We start from the raw sequence: 25,789 nt of genomic DNA, 5'->3' as shown, positions 1-25,789 counted from the left end.
TCCAGCAACACATTTTCAGCTCTGATCTCCAGCATCTGCAGTCCTCACTTTCTCCCCTAACCAATCAGATAGACAGAAAAGCAGTCTTAAACAATATGGCACAGAGGTGACATGGGAATCGTGTATAAAACAAGGATTTGTATGACACTGAGTACACATTTTCATCAAGAAGCAAAGAGACACGATTTTGAAGAATCATAATTTTTTCCTAATTATGGAAAACCTAGTTTATAAAGTTCCTGAGAATACTCCCGTACCTGTGCTGTTCTGTAGCCAGTTTGTGCTGGAAGTTGCTTTTTAATCAGCTCTCCCAACTTAGTCTGTAATTGCAATTGTCGTATCTTACAGATAAATTAAAGCAAAGGGCAGATGTTGCACTTCCCTGGTCTCGTTATTGTCATTGCCCTGTGCAGACTGCAAGTGATCTATATTTAAACCATTTTGCATTTGAGATCCATGATAAACAGCTTTGCACTATATCTAGTCAATGATATAGTGTGTTTGATAGAATATAGAAGCGTTTTATTCTATACTTAACCATGTTATGTCTCATCTGACTGAGAACGCTTGACAAACAGCTTTAATCTGAATTAGGAAAATGTGATGTTGATTTGCGCGACTGAATCCTCTATTATCCACTACCTCGTTGAGCATAAAATGTTGATAAATCCCATACAATGTTGAAATAGTCAGTCTGAAATAACCAACAGTTAAAAGTTATTTTTGTCTTTGATAGCTGTTCACATGTTGAGAATGGATGTAACCGGGCTACATGCTTAAAATTAGTGCAATGGTGCCTGTGGTTTCCTGCTATTGTTGGCTTGCGAGGTGGTAAATTAAAGTCGATTGCCCAGAGCCCTAGCACCATATAATGCAGGTTCACACATTCACACAATTAATCAACAGATACCAAGTGTGAACATCAGATGTGAAAAATAGAATGCTGAGACGAGCTACTCAAAGTGAAAGTTAGAGTGCCCCTCAGCCTTGGAGCTGGCCGTGAATTCATTTGGTTTGAAGTTTGGCCTCCCTGAATGCAACACTAAGTGCTGGGTAGAAAACAAATGCCAGAGGCTACAGTTTCTGCCCCTGACTGCTGAAAACAAAGTCAAAGATCACAACACCAGATTATTTGAAACTGGTTTATTTGAAAACACGAGCTTTGAAAACATTGCTCCTTCATCAGGTGTTAGTGAGAGATGAAGACTTTGGACACAGAATTTATAAGGAAAAGGTCAAAGGGTCATACAACTCATGCAAACTAACTGAACACACCTAAAACGTTTCTTAAATCTTTAATCAGTTTGAATGGATATGCAGATTTAAATTGATTAATATGCAAATTCCAGACTTTCTTTCAAATCACTGCTCCGAGATAACTCCAGGCAGATAATGTATTTTAAGCATGAGGTCTTGTTTGGAGTCTATCTGTATCTTTTATTTCCAAAGCAGGAGATTATAAAATGGCACATTGACTGCCTGTCTGCGAATTGTTTGCTTTTTGAACAAAATAGAATGCATCTGCAAATGCAAATTCACCTCACAGATTTATATGTGCACATGTGTGTGGATGTGTATGGTGTGTATGTGCATGAGAGAGAGAGGAGAGGTGTGTGAGAATGAGTGAGTGAGTGAGTGTGTGTGTGAGAGAGAGAGAGAGAGAGAGAGACAGACAGACAGACAGACAGACAGAGTATATAGTGTCAAGAGGTTACCTGTCCTGTGATATGAACCCAAGATCAGGGTTGATACTGTCCTCAGTGGTATAGAACTTAGTTTTCAGCCTCTGCTCAGCGATTATGCATTGTTGCATACCTTAACGCCTGCCTTGGAGGATTTGCCCTGAAGATCGGAGGCAGAAAGTCCTGGCTCGCTGAAATGCTCCCCACTGGGAGGGAATATTCCTGTCTGGCATTTGTTGTGCTGTGTCCATTCATCCATTGTAGTACATCTGCATGGTTTTGCCAATGCACCATGCTTCGGGGTATCCTTGCTTGAAGCATATGAGATATACAATGTTGGCTGAGTCACGTGAGTACATGGTCTGCTGTGCACATGGTCCAAATCTGAAATGGTAGTATCCATGTCAATGCTCTGACATGATTTACAGAGGCTGCCCTGTCTGTTGAAGATTTAGCAGTTGTTTAAAGGCAAGACGTGGAGGCATCGAGTCAAAGAGTCACAGAGATGTATAGCATGCAAATAAATCTTTTGGTCCAGGCTCATCATCTATGATGTATTGCGGGCTGTGAAGAACATGGTGCAGTCTCTCCACTCACAGGAAGTATTGGACAATGAACGGTATCGTACCAGTCATTTCCCATGCGTGTCTTCTGAGAAGGTCATTACGGTTTTTCGCATGTTGGAACTGGCAATCGTGAGCTGAGCATCATATCCCATTTTTATGAGGGCATCCCTCAAGATCTTCAGGTGTCCATCGTGTTCCTCCTCATCTGAATAGATCCTGTGTATGCATACGGCTTGTCTGTAGAGGAAGGCTTTTTAAAATATATTCAGGGTGGAAGATTGAGAAGTGCAGCATTGTGAGGTTATCCATGGGCTTGTAGTAGAGTAAGTTACTGAGGGGGCTGTCCTTGATGGAGATGTGTGCACTGAGAGATAAATAGGAGGGTGGGGCTTGTGGGGGGGGGGAGCGAAAGTAGCTGGGAAGGCAAAATACCTGCACCTACACCACCCCACCTCACCACAATCCAAGGTCTCAAAGGATCTTTTCACATCCGACAGAGATTTTCCTATATATTCACCAACTTCATCTACTGTGTCCGTTGCTGCCAATGTGGTTTCCTCCACTTCGGGGAGACAGAATGCCAAATCATGGTGCATTTCAGGGAACATCTCCAGGACACACCTAACAACTCCACAGCCCTGTGGCTGACCACTTCAATTACCCCTCCCACTCCACCAAGGACATGCAAGCTGTGAGCCTCTTCCACCGCCAATTCCAATCCACCCAACAACTGGAGAAAGAACGCCTCATCTTTTGCCTTGGGACCCTTAAACAACATGGCATCAACATTGACTTCACTAGTTTCCAAATCTCATCCCAGATCCAAACTGCCAACTTGGTACTGCCCTCCTGACCTTTCCTTCTTCTTTCCCACCTATCCACTCCCCACTCCTCACCGATCTATCATAATCACCTCCCACCTGCATCCATCTATCGCCTTCCCAGCCCCAGCCCCATCCTCCAATTTATTTCTCAGTTCCGTTTCGCCACTCATATCCCCCCACACTCCTGATGAAAGGCTTATGCCCAAAATGTCAACTTTCCTCCTCCTCAGATGCTGCCTCATCTGCTGTGCTTTTCCAGTGCCACACTTTTCAATCTCCACATCATGCAAAAGTTAAGGCATTCATAATATATTAGGTGTAAAAGAGATAGAAGCAGACCCACCATAGATGAGCTTCAGTTATCTGCTGGGTAGGCAGCTGAACTGCACAGATTCTGTGTGAGGAGTGGTGAGGAATTAAGAGTAGTTGATGGTTCTGTGCTGTTAGAACTCAGGAAGAAGTTCGAAGAATTAATAGACAGTTCCTGGAATTAACAGGTAACTAAGTATTGAAAATTTATAGAAAACTAAGAAAATGAAAAAATCATTGGCTTTGTGTTGGGAAAACCCGAGAAAGTCTAGGAAAAGGCCTGCTAGCATTAATACCTCAGTGCAGCTGAGAGTTGGATTGAAAACCTCACAAGCAGTATGAGCTTGGTGCAATTGAGCAAGATAGGAGTTTTGTGAAAAGTCCATGGCTGATGGGGCTAGCAACCTTTGAAGAGCTGGTGTTATGTTGGTAGATGAGTACTGGAGTGCACTTTCAAAATCCAGGGAACAGGGATACATGAAAGGATGCTGATTGACCAGATAGGGAGCTGACATTGAGGCAGATCATGCATGAACAGTTCTTCAGGGAGGATTTCAAAGTCCAATCAGCAAATGTGAAGAACCGTGATCCTTGTAAAGCTGAATGAAATTTCATGATCAAAGTTTCTTAATGTCCGGACGGATGGCTAGGAAACTTGTGGAATTGGTCTTGATTGCAACTTGATTGGTCTTGATGTGCACTCTGAGATGCTCTACTGCAGTCTGTTATCCATATTTGGCACATGTTAATTCTGTGTTAGAAATAAGCAGTGCATTTATTGTAGAATGTTCCAACTTGCACAGGAGAATATTATTACCCGGCATGAGCCCTCACCTCCTTTCTTCCCTCCCACAAAAACGATAGGGTTTCCCTTGTTCCCACCTGCCATTCCACCAACATTCACATCCAGAGGATCATTAGCTGCCATTTCCACCAAGTCCTCCAAGAAGTCACCATCAGACGCATATTTCCCTCTCCTTTCTTATCAGCTTTCCGCAGGGATCATTCTCCCCACATCTCAAGGGCACCTTCCTATGCCATCGCAGAATATTTAATACTTGCCTATTTACTTTCTCTCTCCTCAGTATCAAAGATCCTCGACATACCTTCCAAGTGAAGCAGCAAGTTGCCTCCACTTCCATCAATCTAATTGGCCATTTCAACACAGCACAGCATCATATTACCTGACCAACATCTCTGTCTTGGGCTTTCTACAGTGCCCCAGGGAAGCTCGGTGAAAACCAGAACACTGAATTTTTCACTTGGGAATCATGCAACCTTGTGGACTCAATATCACTTTTAATAATTTTAGGGCCTGAGCACCTTCTCCCATGACTTCAACCCAACCCCCATGCACCAAACCTGGTCGTCACAAAGGCTGCTACCACAATGCACCCATTTTCAGCCATTAACAGTCCCTAGGAGCAGCTATTCATTCTCTCAGGCTGACATTTACCCATTCCTTAGTCTGCCCACTTGTTTTTCTCTCCTCTGGTCTCCATCTCCACCTATCAATTACTCCTTGCCCCTCTCCACGCTTCATCATTAGCGTACATAGGTTTCAGTCAGACATCAACTAAAAATAAAACTAGATTTGTACAAAATAAATGTGGATCCTCCTACCATCCAATTGCCAGCATGAAGTCCACCTCTCACCTTCTCCTCTAGGTGCTGTTGCCTGTCTATCTCAGAGTCCTCCACTCGCCTGTTACTCTAGATGTTGTGACTGCTTGTATCAGGATCTGCTGTTCACCTGACACTCTGGGTTCCACTGATTACTGCATCAGCATCTTCCTCTTACCTGTTTCTGTTACATCGGTTGCTTCTTGCTTTTCCTGCAGTGCTAAAATAACAATTTCTGGACGATTCCATGCAGTCTTTCTTTCTGTTTGCTTTAAATACTTATTTACATTATCCTTCCATTTGATGATCTACTTGCCAGTTAAAGTCCTTGTGACTTCACTGTTTATTCTTTCTGATAGGACCGTGGACCCGACCTGGTTCAGATGAAGCCTATCCCAATACTTCCTTCATAGAACATACTGATGCCAGTGTCCCAGGGAACAGAATCCTTCTTCCCTGTACCTGTCTTTCAGTCAGATAAAACTAATGTTTATTCTGATGCCAACACTGTCAACAACTCCTCCGACACTGTCAACAACTTCATGTCCCACACTGGTGCCAGTGTCCCAGGGAACAGAATCCTTCTTCTCTGCACCTGTCTTTCAGTCAGATAAAACTAATGTTTATTCTGATGCCAATTTGCATATTGCTTCAGTAAAAATCCAGAGATTATAAACTTTGAAGATCTGTTCCATAATTTAGCTCAAGTTAAAATGCTCTTCAAACAGGACTCCTTCCTGTCTCATCGCTATACCTCCCTATGTTTCTGCTCTCAACAAGAATCCTCCAAGTCTAACTCCATTATCCTTTCAAACTGATTGCAGGTATCCCTGCTCCTGGCATCAGGATAACAACATACCATGTGGGACTCTCGATACTGCTTACAAAGACGTGATCTATCCGCATAATTATTCCATCGTCAATCACTACCACAACAAGCTCTTCTCCTCCATTTTGGGCACGCTCCTGATCCAAGGTGCTCTGGTCCATATTCTGGCTATCCTTCCACTCTATAGCTTTAGCTACTCAAGTATTAAGTACATTTCCCTTCAGAAAACATTAATTCAAGGAGTTTTGAGAAGATTTGCAGCTCGGTTTGAGGTACTGGATGTAGGTTTGCTTGCTGAGCTGGAATTTCCAGACGTTTTGTCACTTTACTAGGTAACATCTTCAGTGGGCCTCCAGTGAAGCATTGCTGATTATTCCTGCTTTCTGTTTATATGTTTGTGTATTTTTGGGTTGGTGATGTCATTTCCTGTGGGGATGTCATTTGTAGTTCTTTTTCTCAGGGGGTGGCAGATAGGGTCTAACTTGATGTGTTTGTTGATGGAGTTCTGGTTGAAATGCCAGGCTTCTTGGAATTCCTGACTTCGACTGGGAAAACACATCCACCCTAGGCGAAGCCAAACAGAGACATGCACGAGAATTCCTAGAAGCATGGCATTCCAAATGGAACTCTATCAACAAACACATCAAGTTAGACGCCATCTGCCACCCCTGAGAAAAAGAACCGGAAATGACATCACACAGGAAATGACATCTGGGAATGACATCACACAGGAAATTACATCATCAACCCAAAGAAACCTGAAAATAAAAATAGAAAGCAGGAATCATCAGCAGTGCTTCGCCCAGAGGCCCACTGAAGATGTTACCTCGTAGGGTGATGAACCGTCTGGAAATGAACCTTCCAGCTCAGTGAGCAAACCTACATCCATTAATTCAAGGAACATGGACTCAGAAGCCAGACCACCATGCTTTATTTATCTCTCATTCCTCTGGAGAAACTGCTGACAAACCATCTTTCATATTATTGCACACGACAAAACTGAAAGGGAGGGAGGGCCAATCTAGTATGCTGTATTGTGCTGACAGTGTTGATTCTTATGGTCCAGACTTGACCCCCTTTAAATATATTAAGAACATAGTCTCAACTCTAACTTTTTCTTATTTTAGAAATAAAGGTGCTGCGTTCCAGATGCAATTCAGTTGGTCAAATTACTCCTCCACGATAAGTACAAAACAATTTATTTATATGCTTGAGAACACAACAAAAGAAAAAAATAACAGAATTGGCTGAGTTGGAACTCCTTTGAAATGCTTTAACAAAGTAATAGATTAGGTAACAATTATGAATTAACTATTCCAATACAGTAACATCCCATAAGCATATCCTTGGCAAAAGGCAAAATAAATAAAATAGATTGTCTCAATACAGCTCTAGCACCTCAGGAGGAAAAACATCAAGAGAATTCAGAGAGAGTATAACAGGGAGAGATATACTGCAGCAACTGACCCAGCAACAACTTCTACTGAGAAACAAAGAAACTAAAAATCCTGGTTCTATGAGAGACTGACCACACCCCTTCGGGCTGCTTCTGTTGTTCCGCTTTAAAAAAAAACCATGGCCTCACAACCTGTTAACTTTATTCAATTTCACAATAGACAGCTTGGCACATCTGTCTTAAAACCTCTCCTTTTAAAAAGAGAATGAAGACAAAATAACCTCTTGGAGCCATACTAATGTCACATGAGCTTCTTGATCCTTGTTCGAGCCATACTCATCCAGGCAAGGTGGGACATTCCATCATAGGCCTGATCTGTGCCATAAGATGGCTATTAGGCTTTGTGAAGCCAAATCAGTTCTTCACTAAGAGTTCCCAGCCTCTGACGTGCTCTTGTAGTCACAATATTTATATGGCTGGCACAGTTCAGGTTCTAGTCAATGATAATCTCAAGGCTGGTAAGAGTCGGGTATTCTGAAATGATATTGCCATTGAACTTCATGGATATGATTAGCTACCTGATACTAGTGTCACAAAAATGTCATTTGCCACTTATCAGCCCAAGCCAGAAGATTGTCCAGGAATTACTGCATATGAACACGGACTGTGTCAGTATTTTAGCAATCACAAATGGAAGAGAACACTGTGCAATCATTTGTGACCATCCAAGTTCTGACCGTATGGCTGCATGAAGGTCACTGATGAAGCAGCAGTGACCAGCACCCTGAGGAATTCCTGCAGAGATGTCCTTGGGTGTTACAGTCAAGCCTCCCGGACAACAATTGAAGTTGCTCAATTGGCCCATTAAGCCAACTCCACCACTCAGTGAGATCATGGCTGATCTGAATGATTTTTCTTTGGAGTTCAGAACTAAAAACTGCAGATGCTCGAAATCAGAAAGAAAAGCAGAAACAGCTGAAGAAACTCAATAGTCTGGCAGCATCTGTGAAGAGAGAGAGTTAACATTTCGGGTCCAGTGACCCATCTTCAGAATAGAATTCTCGACTCCACATTCCTGCATTCTCCCGATTAATGCTCCATTCCCTGGCTGATGAAAAATCTCAGCCTTGAATATATACCTAACGACACAGCATCCAAACCTCGATGTAGTAAAGAGTTCCAAGTACTGACAGAGGTTATTCCTCATCACCGTTTGAAGCGAGCAAAGCCTTACTCTGAAATTCTGCCCTTATATTGTCCCACAAGGGGAGACAACCTTTTAGCATCTACACTGTCAAGCTCCCAAGAAGCTTTTATCAGTCCAGGCCCAATCTACTCAACCTCACCTCATAAGAAAATTCCTCCACGCCCAGAATAAACCTGTTGAACCCTCACTGGTCTGTTTCTAATGCCAGCATATCTTTCCTTAGATAAGGGAACAAAACTGTCCACAATATTCTATGACAAGTTGGTGTTGGACTGGGGTGGACAAAATTAAAAATCACACAACACCGAGTTACAGTCCAACAGGTTTATTCTGAAGTATTTCTATTCTAGGAGAGGTTTAGCTACTGCGTTGCACAGTTTGAGTAAGACGTCATGATTTTTATACTCCATTCCGTTTGAGATAAAACCAACATTCCATTCACCTTCCCTAACACCTGCTGCACTTGGGAGCTAGTTCTTCTTTGACATACATTGCACTATTTCCTCCCTCCCCTGTACCAAATTCCCATTCTTCCAAATTCCTGACTTTTCCTGATTGAGTGCTGTACTCTTCTCCTGACCACATTCTGGAAAAATGAGTTTGACTGGGAATTGGAGCAATGAATCTAAATTGTCAGCACAATAGAGATGCAGGAGGATAAACAGTATATGGTGTATGGTATTTGATTGGAGGAACAGTTGGAGAGGATCCATGGCAGCAAAGATCATGTTCATGTATTGAAAAATACTACAAGGACAAAAACACTGTCAAGAGAAACTAAATGGTACACTTGACAGAAGAATCCTCTAACTGAATAGCACTTGGTTGCTACTGGAGACAACACCTTAAGTTATTGGAATTTGCAGGCCATGTATGTGGGTGTTTTGGTTTTAACACCTGCATGTTTATCAAGATTTGAATGTCATTAAATGACGGGTTGCAGCTATGGGCACTATTCTTTATAAAATCTGAAGGAAGGAACAGGAAACTGCAGAAAGAGAAAGGGGACAAAGAGCTAAGGTCTGTAAAATCTGGAGATCTAGCAGAGGCTGAACATCATTAGATTCAGAACAAGTTGAAGGGAAGGCACCTTGGTCTCAAATTCAATAAGAATGAATTCCTTTGGATTGGTAAGTTCAAGTAGCAATGACTGTTGATGGTTTGCATACTAGGTTCTTTCTACCATAAATTAACAGAACATTTCCTTTGTTTCAGGGAAACCTGTGTTTAATCCTGTTTCACTGTATCTATCGGATTTATGCCTTGGAAAATATACAGGAAGATATTCAGGTAAGGATAACATACTAATTGAATATGTCTGTCCTATTCTCCCTTTATCTTGCATGTTTATATCCCTTTTTTCCTCCCCATTTGTGTTTCCTTTGCCTGACTGTTATGTTTCCCTGTTCCTTTTTACATATTTCCCCTTGATTCACTCGGCTGTATAGATACTTCTCTGGACTTGCTTAGTGATTTAATGCCAGACCATGTTAGATCACAAAGTGTTTTCATTTCTGCTCACATGTGCCACAGCTACATATTATTCTAGGAATGGACTGGCATCCAAAGAGAACACTCAGCTCTTTTCTCTGTTGCAATTCTTCTTAAATCTCTCTGTCTTGTTTCTATCACTTCCATGTTCAACATGCTCAAGAAACTCATGGTCTGTTAGACAGTCAGACGTTGATTGTCCAGTTTGCTGACTCCATTACTTTATTCCTTTCCCTTTGGCCAAAATTCGTCTCAGGTTCCATCCTGCCATAACCGTGAACTCGTTTATTTCTCTATTTACTCCTCTAACTCCCTTTATGCTGACTCTGAACATAATTTATTCATGAGACCTCTCACTCCATCAACACAATTCCACATTAGCTGTATAAAAGTTAAATACTGTGGATGTTGGAGACTATAAACCATAGGAGTAGAAATAGACCATTCAGCCCACAGAGTCTGCTCCAGCATTCAAGGAGATAGTAGTGGATCTGATAATCCTGAATTCAACATTTCTGCGTTTTTCCCATAACCCTGAATTCCCTGATTAATCATATTCAGAATGGAGATACATTTTTAATACACCAACCTCATCAGCCTTATGTAGTTAAGAATTCCACAGATCCCCTCCCCTCAGAGAAAAAGAATGCTCTTCACCTCTGTCTTAAGTGTGTGGCCGCTGAGATTATGCCTCTGCCACTTGACTTGACTCGCTTCTTGAAAGTGGAGTCGCAGGTAGATAGGACAGTGAAGAAGGCATTTGGTATGCTTTCTTTTATTGGTCAGAGTATTGAGTACAGGAGTTGGGAGATCATGTTGCGGCTGTACAGGACATTGGTTCAGCTGCTGTTGGAATATTGCGTGCAATTCTGGTCTCCTTCCTATCGGAAAGATGTTGTGAAACTTGAAAGTGTTCCGAAAAGATTTACAAGGATGTTGCCAGGGTTGGAGGATCTGAGCTACAGGGAGAGCCTGAACAGGCTGGGGCTGTTTTCCCTGGAGCGTCGGAGGCTGAGGGGTGACCTTTTTAAGACGCATTTGGATGGGTATATGAATAGGAAGGAATATGGGCTGGGTGCTGGTAGGTGGGACTCGATTGGGTTGGGATATCTGGCCAGCGTGGACGGGTTGGACCAAAGGGTCTGTTTCCATGCTGTACATCTCTATGACTTTATGACTCTCACACAAGAGGAAGAAACCTTTCCACATCTAGCCCGTCAAGTCCTCTGAGAATTTTTCATAATAAGTCCATCTTTCATCCTTCTTTATGTCAAGTACAGCCTGAACTATTCAACGTCTCCTCATATGACAGTTCCTCCACACCCGGTATCAGCTGAGTGAATCTTTTTAACACTGTCTCCAATCCCAGTATAACTCCCAAAGATAAGGGGCTCAAAGCAATATACAATATTCCAGTTGTGGTCTGGCTAATGCCTTGTATAGTTTTAGCATAAACCTCCCTACTTTTGTACACCATTCCCTTTGAAACAAAGGCTAATATTCCATTTGCCTTCTCTATTACCCACTGAACCTGGATGCAAGCTTTTTGTGATTCATTTTCCAAATCGTAAACAGAAAGTGCAGGAAAAAACTCAGCAGGTTTGGCAGCACCTGAGCAGCAATAAAAAGTGTGTTGGACTGGGGCTCCAAAAGCTAGTGTTTCCAATTAAATCTGTTGGACTATAACCTGGTGTTGTGAGATTTTTAACTTTCCTATTCATGTACTTATCTAAATGTCTTTTAAACATTCTGATTGTACCCATATCCACCACTTCTTCAGGAAGTTCATTCCACACATGAACCAACCTCTGTGCAAAAGAAATTCCATCCACCCATGCCTTTTAAAAATCTTTCTCCTCTCACCTTAAAAATGTGCCTCCTCGTCTTGAAATCCCCCATTCTCGGGAAAAGACAACTCCCACTAACTCTGTCGATACCCCTCATCTCAAGCTCTGGGGAAACTAATGCCTTCTCGGACAATCTCCTGTGCTGAGGAACATGTGACTCCAGACTCACATCAACTCTGACTCTGAATGCCCTCTGAAATGGGGAAACAAGCCACTTACTTCAAGCTCAGTTACGGATGGGCAACAAATGTTGGCCTTGCCAGTGATATACACATCCCATGAAAATATAGTTTTTAAATATGACTTTTGAGTTGAATATCTGATCAGATATCCACATGCTTGCTCACCTCCTCTGGTTCCAAGTTAAGGAACACATTCATTTATAAATTCTCATTCCTGTTTTCAAATCCTTCCATGACTTTGTTCCTTCCTATTTCTGTAATATCCTCCAGCCCACAATGTTCTAAGATATCTGTGCCCATTTAATACTGGCCTCTTTGGCCAAACCCTAACCCTCATTTTAATTGATTCACCATTGGTGGCCAAGTCTTCACCTACCTCTTGCTGGACCTTCAATTCTCTCCATTTCCTTTCTCCCTCTGTATCTTTTCTTCTGCAAATCTTTGTTCCCTCTCCCTGTTGCCTGTTCACTTTGCCCCTTTGTATTTCCTATCTCCCCTTCCAGCTGCCCCCTCCGTTTTCTATGCCCTCCTATTACACTCCCCTAAGTGTTCCCATATGATTTACTACATATCAAAAATAATTAAATTAACTTTACTCAATTTTCATCATATGTACCTGTGATGTGTGCAAGAAAAATGTCCAATAAAAAATGTGAAGTTATGGGGCAGAGCTAGGAAAATGGCACCAGTAAGACATTCATTCAGAGAGCTGACACAAAACTGAATCGTCCAAATGGTCTCCTTTGGCACTGACCAAATTCTATAATTCTAGGAACATGTGAGATTACTTGCATTCTATTCTAAAGGGGCTGAATGCAGAGCTCAGAAAGCAAGAGACAGGTCTACCCAATGTCCACACACCTACATTTCTCCAAAATCAGAAACCTAGCTGATCATTTGGCTCAACTCAGCCTCACACCAACCATCAAAAAAATGAAGAAGGAGGAAATAAACTTCATAGGCAAACCTGCAAGCACTATCAAGATCGCCAGCTAAAGCTCCTTTATGAACCAAAGAGATCATAAGCCCCTTAGAGAATAAGGTTGGGGAAATAATAACTGGGAACCAGGAAAAGTAGAGGAGTTGAATAATTACTTTGCACCTGTTTTCATACTAAAAGACATTCGTATCATTCCAAAATTACTAAGTGTTCACCAGACAAAAGCAGGAGAGGAAATAGGACTAATGTAGTTTGCTAATCTTGGATGGCACGGAAGAATTGTACCAAAGGGTCTATTTCCGTGCCGTTTGATTCAGTGACTCTGAAATATTAGAATTATCAAAAGAGAAGAGGAGCTGGAGAAACTACCAGGGCTAAAGACCAATAAAGTCCATAGGCCTAATGGAATGCTTCTCAAGACATTAAAGACAGCAGCTACAGAGATAGTGGACACATTGGTAGGAATCTTCCAGGAATTCTTCAAGTCTGAAAAAGTCCCAGAGGATTAGGAAACTGTCAATGTGACACCTTTATTTAAAAAGGGAAGGGGGTAAACAAAAAAAAAACAGATAATTATAGACCAGTTAGTTGAACTGATATTGCTCCTGGAGAAATATTGCTGCAATGTAAAGAATGTAATAGCAGACCATTTCAAAATGCAGAACAGCTCAAGCAGAGGTAGCATGGCCACACAAAGGGGAAACTGTGCCTCACAATTTTACTAGAATTCTTTGAGGCAGCAACAAACAGGACAGATAAAGGAGAAGCAGTGGATGTTATACATTTGGATTTTCAGGAGGTGTTTAATGAGGTATCACACATTACACTACTTTACAACATAAGCCATGATGTGAAGGTGCTGGTGTGAGACTGAGGTGGACAAAGTTGAAAAGCACACGACACCTGGTTATAATCCAATAGGTTTGTTTGAAAAGACAAGCTTTCAGAGCCTTGCCCCTTCTTCAGGTGCTGGTGAGGGATGATATATCAGACACAGAATTTATAAACAAAAAGTCAGTCATACAACTGATGCAAATGTACTAAGTAAACCTAGATGACTTTTAAGTCTTTAATCAGTTAGAATGGAGATGCAGGTTTTAATCAGTTAGAATGGAAGTGCACCTTCTCGCTCTCTCACACACAGTCCACACTCTCCACCTCCACCTCCACCTCCACCACCCTCCCCCAACCCCACCACCACGATGACACAAATAAATCAATGTGGTGAATTTGCAGTTTGGCATTTGCAGATACTTTCTATTTTTTTCAAAAAGCACATACTTTGTAGACGGTCAGTCAATGTGTCATTTTATAAATTCCTACATTGGAAATAAAACCAGTCTGACTCCAGGTTAGGACACAGACAGACTCTAAACAAGACCTCACACCAAAAATACATTGTCTGACCTGTGACGTCACCTCTTCTTTACTGATCAAACCTTAAGTTATCTCAGGGCAGGGACGTGAAAGAAATTTTGGGATTTACAATCGAAACCTGCATCTCTAACTTCGCATTTACATTTCTGATTCTTCTAATACTTTACATTAGTTCCACAATTTCCAGTTTCCTGGCCTGAATTGAGCTGCTTCCTTGACAATCACTCGGCACATCAATCCTCCATCAGGGTGGTCTGAAGGCACTCTGCTTCTTTCTTGAAAGAAGGCCGGAACAGTCCCCATCATGCACCACACTCCATCATCTGGCTGAGTTTGTTCTCACTTTAAATAAGGTATCCTTTAATTCATCTCACTCTCCAGGTCAAGGGAAAGGACATGGACAACTGATTAAAGACTGAACAGCCACCTAGGTTTATTCAATACATTCATATCAGTTGTATGACCCCTTGGTCTTTTACTTATAAATTCTGTGTCCGATATATCCTCCCTCACTACTTCCTGAATGGGGAGCGAGGTTCCGAAAGCTTGTCTTTTCAAAAACAAATCTGTTGAACTATAACCCAGTGTCGTGAGATTTTTGACTTTATTACATAACAGCATATGGTGTTGGAGTTAGTATATTAGCATAAATGTAGGACTGGCCAGCTTATAGACAAATTTGGCATGAGGGGGCATTTGCAGGGTGGCAACCTATAACTAATGGTCTGCCACAGAGATCAGTGTTGGCACCACAATTATTTACCGTGCTTCTTAAAGACTTGGATGAAAAGCCAAATTTGCAAATGGGGCTAAAAATAAGTCGGAAGGCAATCGGTGTGGATGACACAATTTGGAGAGGGATACAGACAGGTTACGTGAGTGGGCAAACACTTGGCAGGTGGAAAATGTGAGATTATGTACTTTGACAGGAAGAATAAAGGAGCTGAATACTTAAATCGGGCAAGTCTGCAGAAAGCTACAGAACAGAGGGATTCAGGAGTCCTCTTCCATAAATCACAAATATATTCAAGTTCAGCGGGAAATAAGGAAGACAAACGGAATGCTGGCCTTTACTTTAAAGAGAATGACATTTCAATGTAGGGTGCGATTGTTCCAAATTGGCCTCCTCCCACCTCTATCAGCACGCCAATCACTCACCAATCCTGTCCTAACTTACCAATCCAGCTCCAACCATCGCAACACCACCAATTTAAAACACTCATCAATAATTTATTATCTTGTAACAACATATCCCTTCCTAATCCAGTTATCTTGCCCACAAAAAATATATAATTTATCACAGAAGCAGAGCGTAAGTACCTGAATGAACGTAAGTAAATTTATGGGAGAAACAGCAAAATGTGTTCATTAAGAAAATATATTCTTCCTCCACCCAATACAGCATTGGTACTGAGGTACTAGTGGCATGTTGATTTACGAATAGCTCAGGAAAGGTCACTGGTTGCGAAACATTAGCTTTTTCTCTCTTCACAGATGCTGCCAGACCTGCTGAGTTTCTCCAGCAATTTCTGTCATTGTCTAACTCAGCCTGGTATATATTTAATAAGTGTGCCTCCATTGCTCACTGGGGAGAGAATGCAACAATCACCAAAAACACCTACAATCCTCAAGAGAATAAATTCTCCTTGATCGATCTTCAATGGGAAACCTTCAGTTTTAAACAGAACCCCTTACTTGTAGATTCCCTCAGGAGATGAAATATCTTTCAGGGCCTCAAAGCCTGCTTCTACCTTCTTCCCAGACTTCACAAACAGGATTGACCCACTTTTCACCCTGCTCCTGCTCCTCTAAAATCAAGTCTTCATATTTTGATTATACTTTTTCTCTCTTGGTCAGTCTCTTCACACTTACATTTATGGTTCTTCTGATATTTTACATTAGTCCCACAATTTCCAGTTTCCTGGACTGAGCTGCTTCCTCTTCACCACGGATGTGCAATCCCTCAACACATCCATCCTCCATCAGGATGGTCTAAAGGGACTCTGCTTCTTTCTTGAATGGAGGCCTGAACAATTTTGATGTTTCTATTTCTTGATCAGAGGTTGTCCACCAATACCCACTATAACCTCCCCAACCCCCTACAGTTAACATCTCCTCATACCCTGCTATTGAAAGGATTCCATTCCATTTGCCCTGTTCGTCTGCAGCATCTGTTCTCAGAATGCCACCTTCCACAGGGGTGCCAGCAGCGTGCACTCCTTTATCCTCAACCAAAGATTCCTCACTACTATGGGGGGGACAGGGTTCTCAGTCAGGTCCAATCCATTTCCCATAATTCTACCTCCACTTCTTCTCCATCTTCCCAGAATAATGATATTCATACAGTCATAGAGCTGTGCAGACGCTTCAATCAAACGCATCCATACCACCCAGATATCCTAAACTAATCTAGTCCCAACTGCCAGCACTTAGTCCACATCCCTCGAAACTCTTCTTATTCACATACCCATCCAGATGCCTTTTAAACGTTGTAATTATACCAGCCTCCACCATTTCCTCATTCCATATATGTACCACCTTCTGTGTGAAAACGTTGCCTCGAACGTCCCTTTTAAATCATTCCCCTCTCACCCTAAACCTATGCCCTCTAGTTCTGGACTCCCCTCCCAGGGAAAAGACCTTGTCTATTTACCCTATCCATGCCCTACATGATTTTATAAACATAGAACCTCTATAAGGTCATCCCTCAGCCTCTATCGCTCCAGGGAAAACATCCCCAGCCTATTCAGCCTCTTCCTTTAGCTCAAACCCTCCAACCCTGGCTAACTCCTTGTAAATCTGTTTTGAACCCTTTCAAGTTTCACAACATTTTTCCAAAACAAGAGAGACCAGAATTGCACAGAGTATTGCGAAGTGGCCTAATCAATGTCCTGTACAGCCACAACATGACCTTCCAACTCCTACGTCTGATGTTCTGACCAATAAAAGAAAGCATACCAAACGCTTTCTTCACCATCTTATCTACCTATGACTCTACTTTCAAGGAGCTATGAACTTGCACTCCAAGGTCTCATTGTTCAGCAACACTCCCCAGGACCTTCCTTTGTCCTCAGTTTCTACTCCACCAGTCTCCTGCATTCAAAGGACCATCCTCAGCTATTTCCTGTACCTCTCGCAAGATGCTACCAGCAACATCATTCCCTCTTCTCCACAATGAGCATTCCAAGGGATCATTCCCTCCTTGGTTCACTCTTCCAAATTTCCTACCAATTCCTCATCCCTACTCTCCCCGTGATATTGGTGAGAGCAAAAGCAGGCAGGGTGACTACTTTGCTGAACACCTTTGCTTTGTCTGTAAGAATGATTCTGACCTTCTAATTCCTTGTCATTTCAATAAACCATCTTGCTTTCATGCTAATGTGACTGTCCTGGGCCTGCTATATTGTTTCAACAAAACTCAACACCAGCTCGTTTTCTACTTCAATAGATGCATTACAGCCTTCAGAACCCAACATGGAATTCAACAATTACAAACTATGAACACACATTATACCTCCCTTCCTGTCTTGTTGGCTTTGCGCCCAGCACAGCTGACCTATTTTCTCCTATTCAAACTGATCATGAACAGTATTTGACACTTCAATCTCTCTTTTATACTTTTTGAAACCCCCATTGTCTTCTGCTCTGGGCACCCTCACAGTACGTTCCTCTTGCTCCTTCTCTCCCTCTGTCAACAGCATAAAAACCATCACTTTCCAACCCCTTTCAGTTCTGAAGCGACATGTCTGACTTGAAATGCTAACTGTGTCTCTGTCCAATAAATGCTGCCTTGACTTGCTATATTCCTCCAGTATTTTCTGCTTTTATTTAGCATCCTGCAAACACTGATGTTCAGCTGTGCATACCAGAGAACGCACAAACATTTACTTCAGTTTTTCAATTTGTTCCAGGGAGTTGCAAATGAAGAAATGAAACTAAATAATCCACTGAAATTGATCGCAGAAGCAAAAGCCAGGCTCGGACCTACTTATGCTTGGAATAAAAGTGAGTTCATGCAACATTTCCAACAAGTTTCAGCAACAAGTCATAAGACAGAGTATAGAAAGGGTCAGGGATCTGACCTCAGGCACATCAGATGAGATGACAACTTTGGGGATTGGAGCAGTCAACACAGGACCAAGGGGACATTTATCCTTAAATGTACACAGTACAAGAACGAGGGAAATGAGCTTGCAGCACGGATAGAATTAGAGTCATAGAGCTGTACAGCATGGAAATAGACCCTTCGGTCCTACTTGTCCAATGCCAACCAGATATCCCAACCTCATCTCATCCCATTTGCCAGCACTTGGCCCATATCTCTCTAAAGTTGAGAGTGTGGTGCTGGAAAAGCACAGCAGGTCAGGCAGCATCCGAGGAGCAGGAAAATCGACATTTCAGGCTGGAGCACCTCATATCCCTCCAAACCCTTCCTATTCATGTACCCATCCAGATGCATTTTAAATATTGCATTTGTACCAGCCTCCACCACTTCCTATGGCAGCTCATTCCATGCATGTACCACCCTGAGTGTGAAAAAGTTGCCCCTGAGGTCTCTTTATATCTTCCCGCTCTCAACCGATACCTATGTCCTCTAGTTCTGGACACCCCATCCCAGGGAAAAGACTTTGCCTATTTATCCTATCCATACCCCTCATGATTTAATAAACTTCTATGAGGTCACCCATCAGCCTCCGACGCTCCAGGGAAAACAGCTCCAGCCACCTCAGTCTTTCCCTACAGCTCAAATCCTCCAAACCTGGCAACATCTTTGTAAATCTTTCCTGAACCCCTTCAAGTTTCACAAAATTCTTTCGATAGGAAGGAGGCCAGAGTTACACACAATATTCCAAAAGTGACCTAACCAATGTCCTGTAAAGCTGCAACATGACTTCCCAACTCCTGTACTCAATACTCTGACCAATAAAGGAAAGCCTACGACTCAACTTTCAAGAACCTGCACTCCAAAGTCTCTTTGTTCAGCAACACTCCCTAGGGCTTTACCATTAAGTGTATCAGTCCTGTTAAGATTTGCTTTCCCAAAATGCAGCACCTTGTATTTATCTAAATTAAACTCCATCTGCCACTCCTCAGCCCATTGGCCCATCTGATCAAGATCCTGTTGTAATCGGAGATAAACTTCTTCGCTGTCCACTACACCTCCAATTTTGGCGTCATCTGCAAACTTACTAACTATACCTCCTACATTCACATCCAAAGCATTTATATAAATGACGAAAATAGTGGACCCACACCAATCCTTGTGGCACTCCACTGCTCACAGTTCTCCAGTCTGAAAAACAACCCTCCACCACTACCCTCTGCCTTCTATCTTTAGCCAGTTCTGTACCCAAATGGTTAGTTCTCCCTGTATTCCATGAGATCTAACCTTACTAACCAGTTTCCCATGGGGAAACTTGTAGAATGCCTTACTGAAGTCCATATAGATCACATCTACCAATCTGCCTCCATCAATCCTCTTTGTTACTTCTTCAAAGAACTGAATCAAGTTCGTGAGAGATGATTTTACACGGACAAAGGCATGTTGACTTTCCCTTATCAGTCCTTGCCTTTCCAAATACATGCAAGTCCTGTCCCTCAGAATTCCCTCCAACAACTTGCCCACACCAATGTCAGGCTCACAGGGCTATAGTTCCCTGGCTTGTCTTTATCACCTTTCTTAAATGATACTATGTTAGTCAACCTTCAAACCTCCAGCACCTCACTTGTGAGTATCAATGATACAAATATGTCAGCAAGGGGCCCAGCAATCACTTCCCTTGCTTCCCACAGTTAGTAGGCACTACATTGTGGCCATTACAAAGACATGGCTGTGAGAGACTCAGGGCTGGGAAATAAAACTCGTAGGATATTGAAAGAACAGGCAGATGGGTGGAGGTAGCAGGATTTCCTTGTTAGTCAAAATTGAGATTAAATCAATAGCAAGAAGTGATATGGGAGAGGACAGATGGAAGGCAGAGAACATGTTTGTAACTGCAAAGGAAAAGAACAACACTGATGGGAGTTATGTACAGACCTCCAAGCAATAGTCAGTCTGTGGGGTAGAACATAAATCAGTAGAGAGCTCGAGAGAGAAAAGTTTGAATTGCATGTAATACTATTACAACAGAGTTAATGTCACAACAATCACATGAGGCAGGATCTGGCCAGAGTTGATTGGAAGGAAGTCAAGCAGGGAAGACAGTAGAGCAGCAAGGGCAGGAGTTTATAGGATAATTTGGGAGGCACAGCGGAAATTCATCCCAAGGAAGAAGAATCAGACTAAAGGGAGGACAAGCTGACCATGGCTGACAAGGGAAGGCAGGAACACCATGAAAAAGTACATCATGTGGTGAAGATTAGTGGGGAGCCAGAGGATTGGGAAGACTTTAAAACCAGCAGATGCTAACTAAAAAAAAGCAAGAATGGGAGAGAAACTGAAATATTAAAGTAAGTTTTCTAGTAATAAAAAAAAAATTGCAAGAGATTTTTTAGATATATAAATGTAAGAGAGAGAGGCAAGAGTGGACACTGGATTACTGGAAAATGAGCTGGAGTAGTAGTAATGGGGAACAAAGAAAGTACAGAGGAACTGAATACATACTTTGTATTAGTCTTCACAGTGGAAGACACCAGCAGCAGACCAGAACTTCAAGAGAGTCAGGGAGCAGAGATGAGTGCAGTGGCCATCACTAAGGAGAAAGGGGCTAGGGAAGTTGAAATGTCTGAAGGTAGATAGATCACCTGGACTGGATGGACTACAGCTCAGGGTCTGAAGGGAACAGCTGAGGAGATCATTCAGAAAAAAATCACTGGAAGGTCCCAGACGACCAGAAAATGGCTAACGTAACACTTCACTTTATAAAGAGAGGGAGACAAATGACAGGAAATTATAGCCTGACCTCTGTTGTTGGTAAGTTATTAAGGATGAGACTGTGGAGTTCTTAGAACTACATTGTAAAATAGGACTGAGTCAGCACAGTTTTGTCAAATACCTCTGTAATGCCTGACAATTCTGTTCAAATTCTTTGAGGAGGTAATGAGCTAGTTAAACAAAGGACAACCAGTGATGCGATTTACGTGGAGTCCCAAAAAGCTTTTGACAAGGTGCCACACAGGAGGCTGCTAGATAAGACAATAGCCCATGGGTGTTTGGGGAAAAGTAATGACATGAATACAGGATTGGTTAGCTGGTAGAAAACAGGGAATGGGATTAAAGGGGTCTTTTTCAGGATGACATCCATGAGTAGTGGAGTTCTGCAGGGGCAGCTATTCCCATTATACATTAACGATCGAGACGAGGAACTGAGTGCGTTGCTGCTAAGCTTGTAGATGACACAAAGATGGGTGGAGGGTCAGGTTATGTTGACGAGACAGGGAATCTGCAGAAGAACTTGGACAAGCACGGAGAGTGGACAAAGAACTGGCAGATGGAAGACAATGTGCGATATTGAGAGGTTATGCACTTTGGTAGGAAGAATACAGGCATAGACTATCTTCCAAATGGGGAAAGCTTCAGAAATCTGAAGCACAAAAGAGCTTAGTAATCCAAGTTCAGGATTCTCTTAAGCTTAATATGCAGGTTCAGTTGGCAGTTAGGAAGGCAATGCAATCCTTTGAGAGGCCTAGAATATAAGAGCAGAGATGTACTGCTGATGCTTATAAAGCTCTTGTCTGACCTCGTTTGAAACACTGTGAGCAGTTTTGTGCCCCTTATCCAGCGAAAGATGTGCTGGCTGAGGAGGATTTCTAGAGGAGGTGCACAAGAACGATCCTGGGAATGTAGGGTTTGATAAATTAGGAGCGGTTCAGAACTCTGGGTCTGTACACAAGGGAATTTAGGATGAGTGGGGATCTGATTGAAATTTACAGAAATACAAAAAGGCCTGAATAGAATCGACATGGAGAAGATGTTTCCATTGTTAGGAGAGTCTGACAGCTAAGGGCACAGCCTCGTGAAGGTATGACCCTTTCCATCTAAGATGAGGGGGAATTTCTTCAGCCAGAGGTTACTCTGTGGAACTCATTGATGCAGACGGCTGTGCAGGACAGGGGGCATCACAGTGGATCAATGGTTAGCACTGCTGCCTCACAGCACCAGGTTTGATTCCAGACTCGATGGGCCAAATGGTCTAATTCTGCTCCTATATCTTATGGTTTTAAGGGCTCATAAAAGCAGGACATTTCCCAGATAGAGGAAAAAGCCATTCTTAACTAAAAACACAGTGTGAGGATATGCTGGATGGTGTGCTGTGAAGACTCAGTGTGACTCAGTGGCTACATGCACAACATGGAAGTGATGAAACATACAAACCTGGTAGCAATGCCAATGAGGGCTCCTAAAACTGGGTTCAGAACCTCTAGATTGCATTTGACAAAAGAAAATTAGCCAGAGTCCCCAACTCTGATCACCAACCACTGCTGACGATGCAGATGCTCAGCAAGGTCACATTCAGGGCTGACTGTCCTTTCCAAATGTAACCGAGTACTAGTCATTCTCAGATAACTCATGTTTCAGCAGCGGGATTTGTTTATAACATCGCTGAGGAATTAAGGAACAGGAGTTTCAAGAACACAATACCACAAATCGAGCAGTGATCGTTTTATGCACTTCGTTCTGCCCATGCGCCGATGGCTGTGCTGAAGTCTCTGCCCCGTTCTGCACATGCGCTGGTGTCAGCTGCAGACACAGTAGCTTTCTGTGAGAGGTACTCAGCTCTCTGTGAAGGGTATGTTACTCCTAGATTATCCCTTTCTTTGAAATAAATGGAGGGGCACAGTGACAAGAATGTTAGCAAGAAGCATCCTGGTGATAAAACTGCAGGCAGTGAACACAAAGGAAAGGCTATAACACTGGAAGAGAAGCTAAATGTTATAAAGCTTTTTGAGCTGAAGGAGAGAATGTGTGATATAGCTCGCTCAACAGGAATGAGGGAGCATACCTTACACACCGTCCCTGTATTAACAACACATTTTCACCGTACTGTGCTAAATTTCCTTTTGTTCCATTGATAAATATGAATTATACCTTCATTCAGGCTATGCTATACATTGTGTTAGACTTTTGGGTGATTTTTGAGTGACTGTGAGTGATATTTTTTGCTGGTCTATCCCAATCCCATTTTTCTCATTTACCCCATCATTTATATGAAGCGATTTTCTATTTAACAAGGCTTTGCTGGAATGTAACTAATGGGCGGCACGGTGGCACAGTGGTTAGCACTGCTGCCTCACAGCGCCAGAGACCCGGGTTCAATTCCCGCCTCAGGCGACTGACTGTGTGGAGTTTGCACGTTCTCCCCGTGTCTGCGTGGGTTTCCTCCGGTTTCCTCCCACATTGGCCATACTAGATTGCCTGTAGTGTTAGGTAAGGGGTAAAATGTAAATGTAGGGGTATGGGTGGGTTGCGCTTCGGCGGGTCGGCGTGGACTTGTTGGGCCGAAGGGCCTGTTTCCACACTGTAATGTAATGTAAAAAATGTAAGGCGTCACAGGGGAACGACCTGTACCTGAACCCATCTGAATAGGGAAATGGGAAATAACATTGCTCTGGGTTCACATCTCATCCAGACAAGATGGGATGAACTGTGAAATAAGTTGGAATAGCCTCAGTCAGTTCCAAATGAACTGGGCCTACAATACAAAACTAACATTGCTCAGAAGAGTGTGGCTGATGGCAAAAGAAACTTAACACTAAGCAGGTACACACGATGTCTCAGAGAGATGGAGGCAGAGGAGTCTGCTTATTTCAAAGAGTGGGCATGGTGGAGGGAAGAGTGGATGATCTCTTTTTATTCATCCTGGCCACCTGGACGAGGTACCATTTAATTATTCAACACAATGTCTTCAATAAGGTGGGCTAATTGGGTGGAGGCAAGGTCTCCTGCTCATACATCTGTCCCCTATTAAGGCACAACGTCTTCAGGTGTGAGAAGGGAAGGTGAGAGGAATCATACTGACATTATCACAATCCACAGCATCAGAAAGTTTCAGAAAATCCCCAGGTCATCTTAACTTTCCAAGTGAAGAAAAACAGTTTATTATAAAAGCCATGACAATGCTGAAGTTCAGGTGACTGTCTTTCACCTCCACCTCCTCAATGTTCATTGTGCCTGTGCTTAACTTTAATGCATCCTGACATTTTAATAACAAATTCTCTCAATTTGGAGTTTGAAAAATGCTTTCAGTAATGACTTTAAATGTCCATTTTCTATTTTATCAGAATTGGATGTGGTTTTTGATGTGCAGCGCTCCACAATGAATCATGTGCTGACTCCTGTGGATCCGATCGTGTATGATGTCGTCAATGTGAATCTCGGACAGGGGTACAGTAACAAGACTGGAAAGTTCACAAGTCCCAAGTGTGGTCTGTACTTTTTCAGTTACTCTTCACTGCCAGGGAAGGGGCTGAAGACAGATGTGAACCTGGCCAAGAACAATAAGACAGTCAGTGTAATCCATAGCATGCTTCCAAATGGCAGTTCACAGCTCTCAGCGAAAACTGTGATCCTGAATCTTCACCAAGGAGACCAAGTGTGGGTCAAGCTAGTTTCTGGGAATCTCTGGAGTCGCGATGGATCACTCAGCTTCCAGGGGTTTCTCCTGACTCGTTCTGCTCAGTAGTGGATTGAAAAGATTGAGATAAATTCTTCACTTCTGTGTTGGTGGGTCAGAAGTTTTTGCCACAAATTGGTCAATATTTTCTGACCACCCTGCCAAACCTTACCATAACAGCTCACTTATAACAAGCTCACCATCACCAAAGTGGAAAATTTAACCTGTTTATCTCTGAGAATCACATTTGATTCCAAGAGAGCTTATGAATTAACAAATGCTTAATATCTGCTATACAGTATGCTTCAGGAACTTACCCTGTTAACAAATATCTCTTCAGATAATGGCACAGAGAATAAGGGAGACACTGAGAGACAGGGACTAAGAAAGAAGGTCAGATCGAGGGAAGGATATAAGGACATAAGAACTAGAAGCAGGAGGAGGCAATTCAGCCCCAGAACCTGCTCCACTATTTGATACAACCATGGCTGATCACATCTCAGCCTCAACTTGCCTGCCCACTCTCCATAAACCGCCACCCATTATTAATTAGCTATCTATCACCACCTTAAATTTCCTCAATGTCCCAGCATCCACCACGCTCTGAGGTAGTCAATTCCACAGATTCATGATCCTTTCATAGAAATGATTTCTCCTCTTCGGTTTTAAATCTGTTCAATTAGTTGAAGCGAACTCAGTTTTGAGATGGTGGAGATGCAGATCCCAATGCAAAAAATATATCACAATGAAAAGCTTTGAAAGTAAGTTCTCCATGTGGGAGCTATACCAAGAGAGAAAGTTGTAGAATTGACACCATGCTGGTAAAGCTTATGGCGAATCTACATTCGCACGTGGTGTCAAAATCTGTTCACAACAAAGACACATTTATATGTAAACAGCAGCTTTCACATATTGAATTCTCCCATTTAAAGGGCCAGGTCAAAGGTTTGGTGTTTGCCTAAT

At 42.5% G+C, this 25,789-nt stretch overlaps 2 protein-coding genes across 3 annotated transcripts in view; one reads left to right on the top strand and one right to left on the bottom strand.

Annotated features, from left to right (window-relative positions):
• The window catches only part of mthfs (5,10-methenyltetrahydrofolate synthetase (5-formyltetrahydrofolate cyclo-ligase)), a 57,205-nt gene that overhangs the window by 11,257 nt on the left and 20,159 nt on the right, over positions 1-25,789 (bottom strand). The gene's annotated exons all lie outside the window — the stretch shown is intronic.
• Positions 9,409-25,789, top strand: part of LOC122541097 (complement C1q tumor necrosis factor-related protein 3-like) — a 16,846-nt gene continuing 465 nt past the window's right edge. The window contains exons 1-4 of the mRNA XM_043677641.1: positions 9,409-9,566; positions 9,652-9,726; positions 18,185-18,278; positions 24,495-25,771. Coding sequence (XP_043533576.1) covers positions 9,549-9,566; positions 9,652-9,726; positions 18,185-18,278; positions 24,495-24,895 — 588 coding nt within the window. The 5' untranslated portion in view covers positions 9,409-9,548 and the 3' untranslated portion in view covers positions 24,896-25,771. The remainder of the gene's footprint in view (positions 9,567-9,651; positions 9,727-18,184; positions 18,279-24,494; positions 25,772-25,789) is intronic.

Source organism: Chiloscyllium plagiosum, chromosome 36 (assembly GCF_004010195.1).
Source record: "Chiloscyllium plagiosum isolate BGI_BamShark_2017 chromosome 36, ASM401019v2, whole genome shotgun sequence".
Classification (NCBI taxonomy): domain Eukaryota; kingdom Metazoa; phylum Chordata; class Chondrichthyes; order Orectolobiformes; family Hemiscylliidae; genus Chiloscyllium; species Chiloscyllium plagiosum.
The sequence above is the reverse complement of the archived record's forward strand: the minus strand, read 5'-3'. Positions and strand labels throughout refer to the sequence as shown.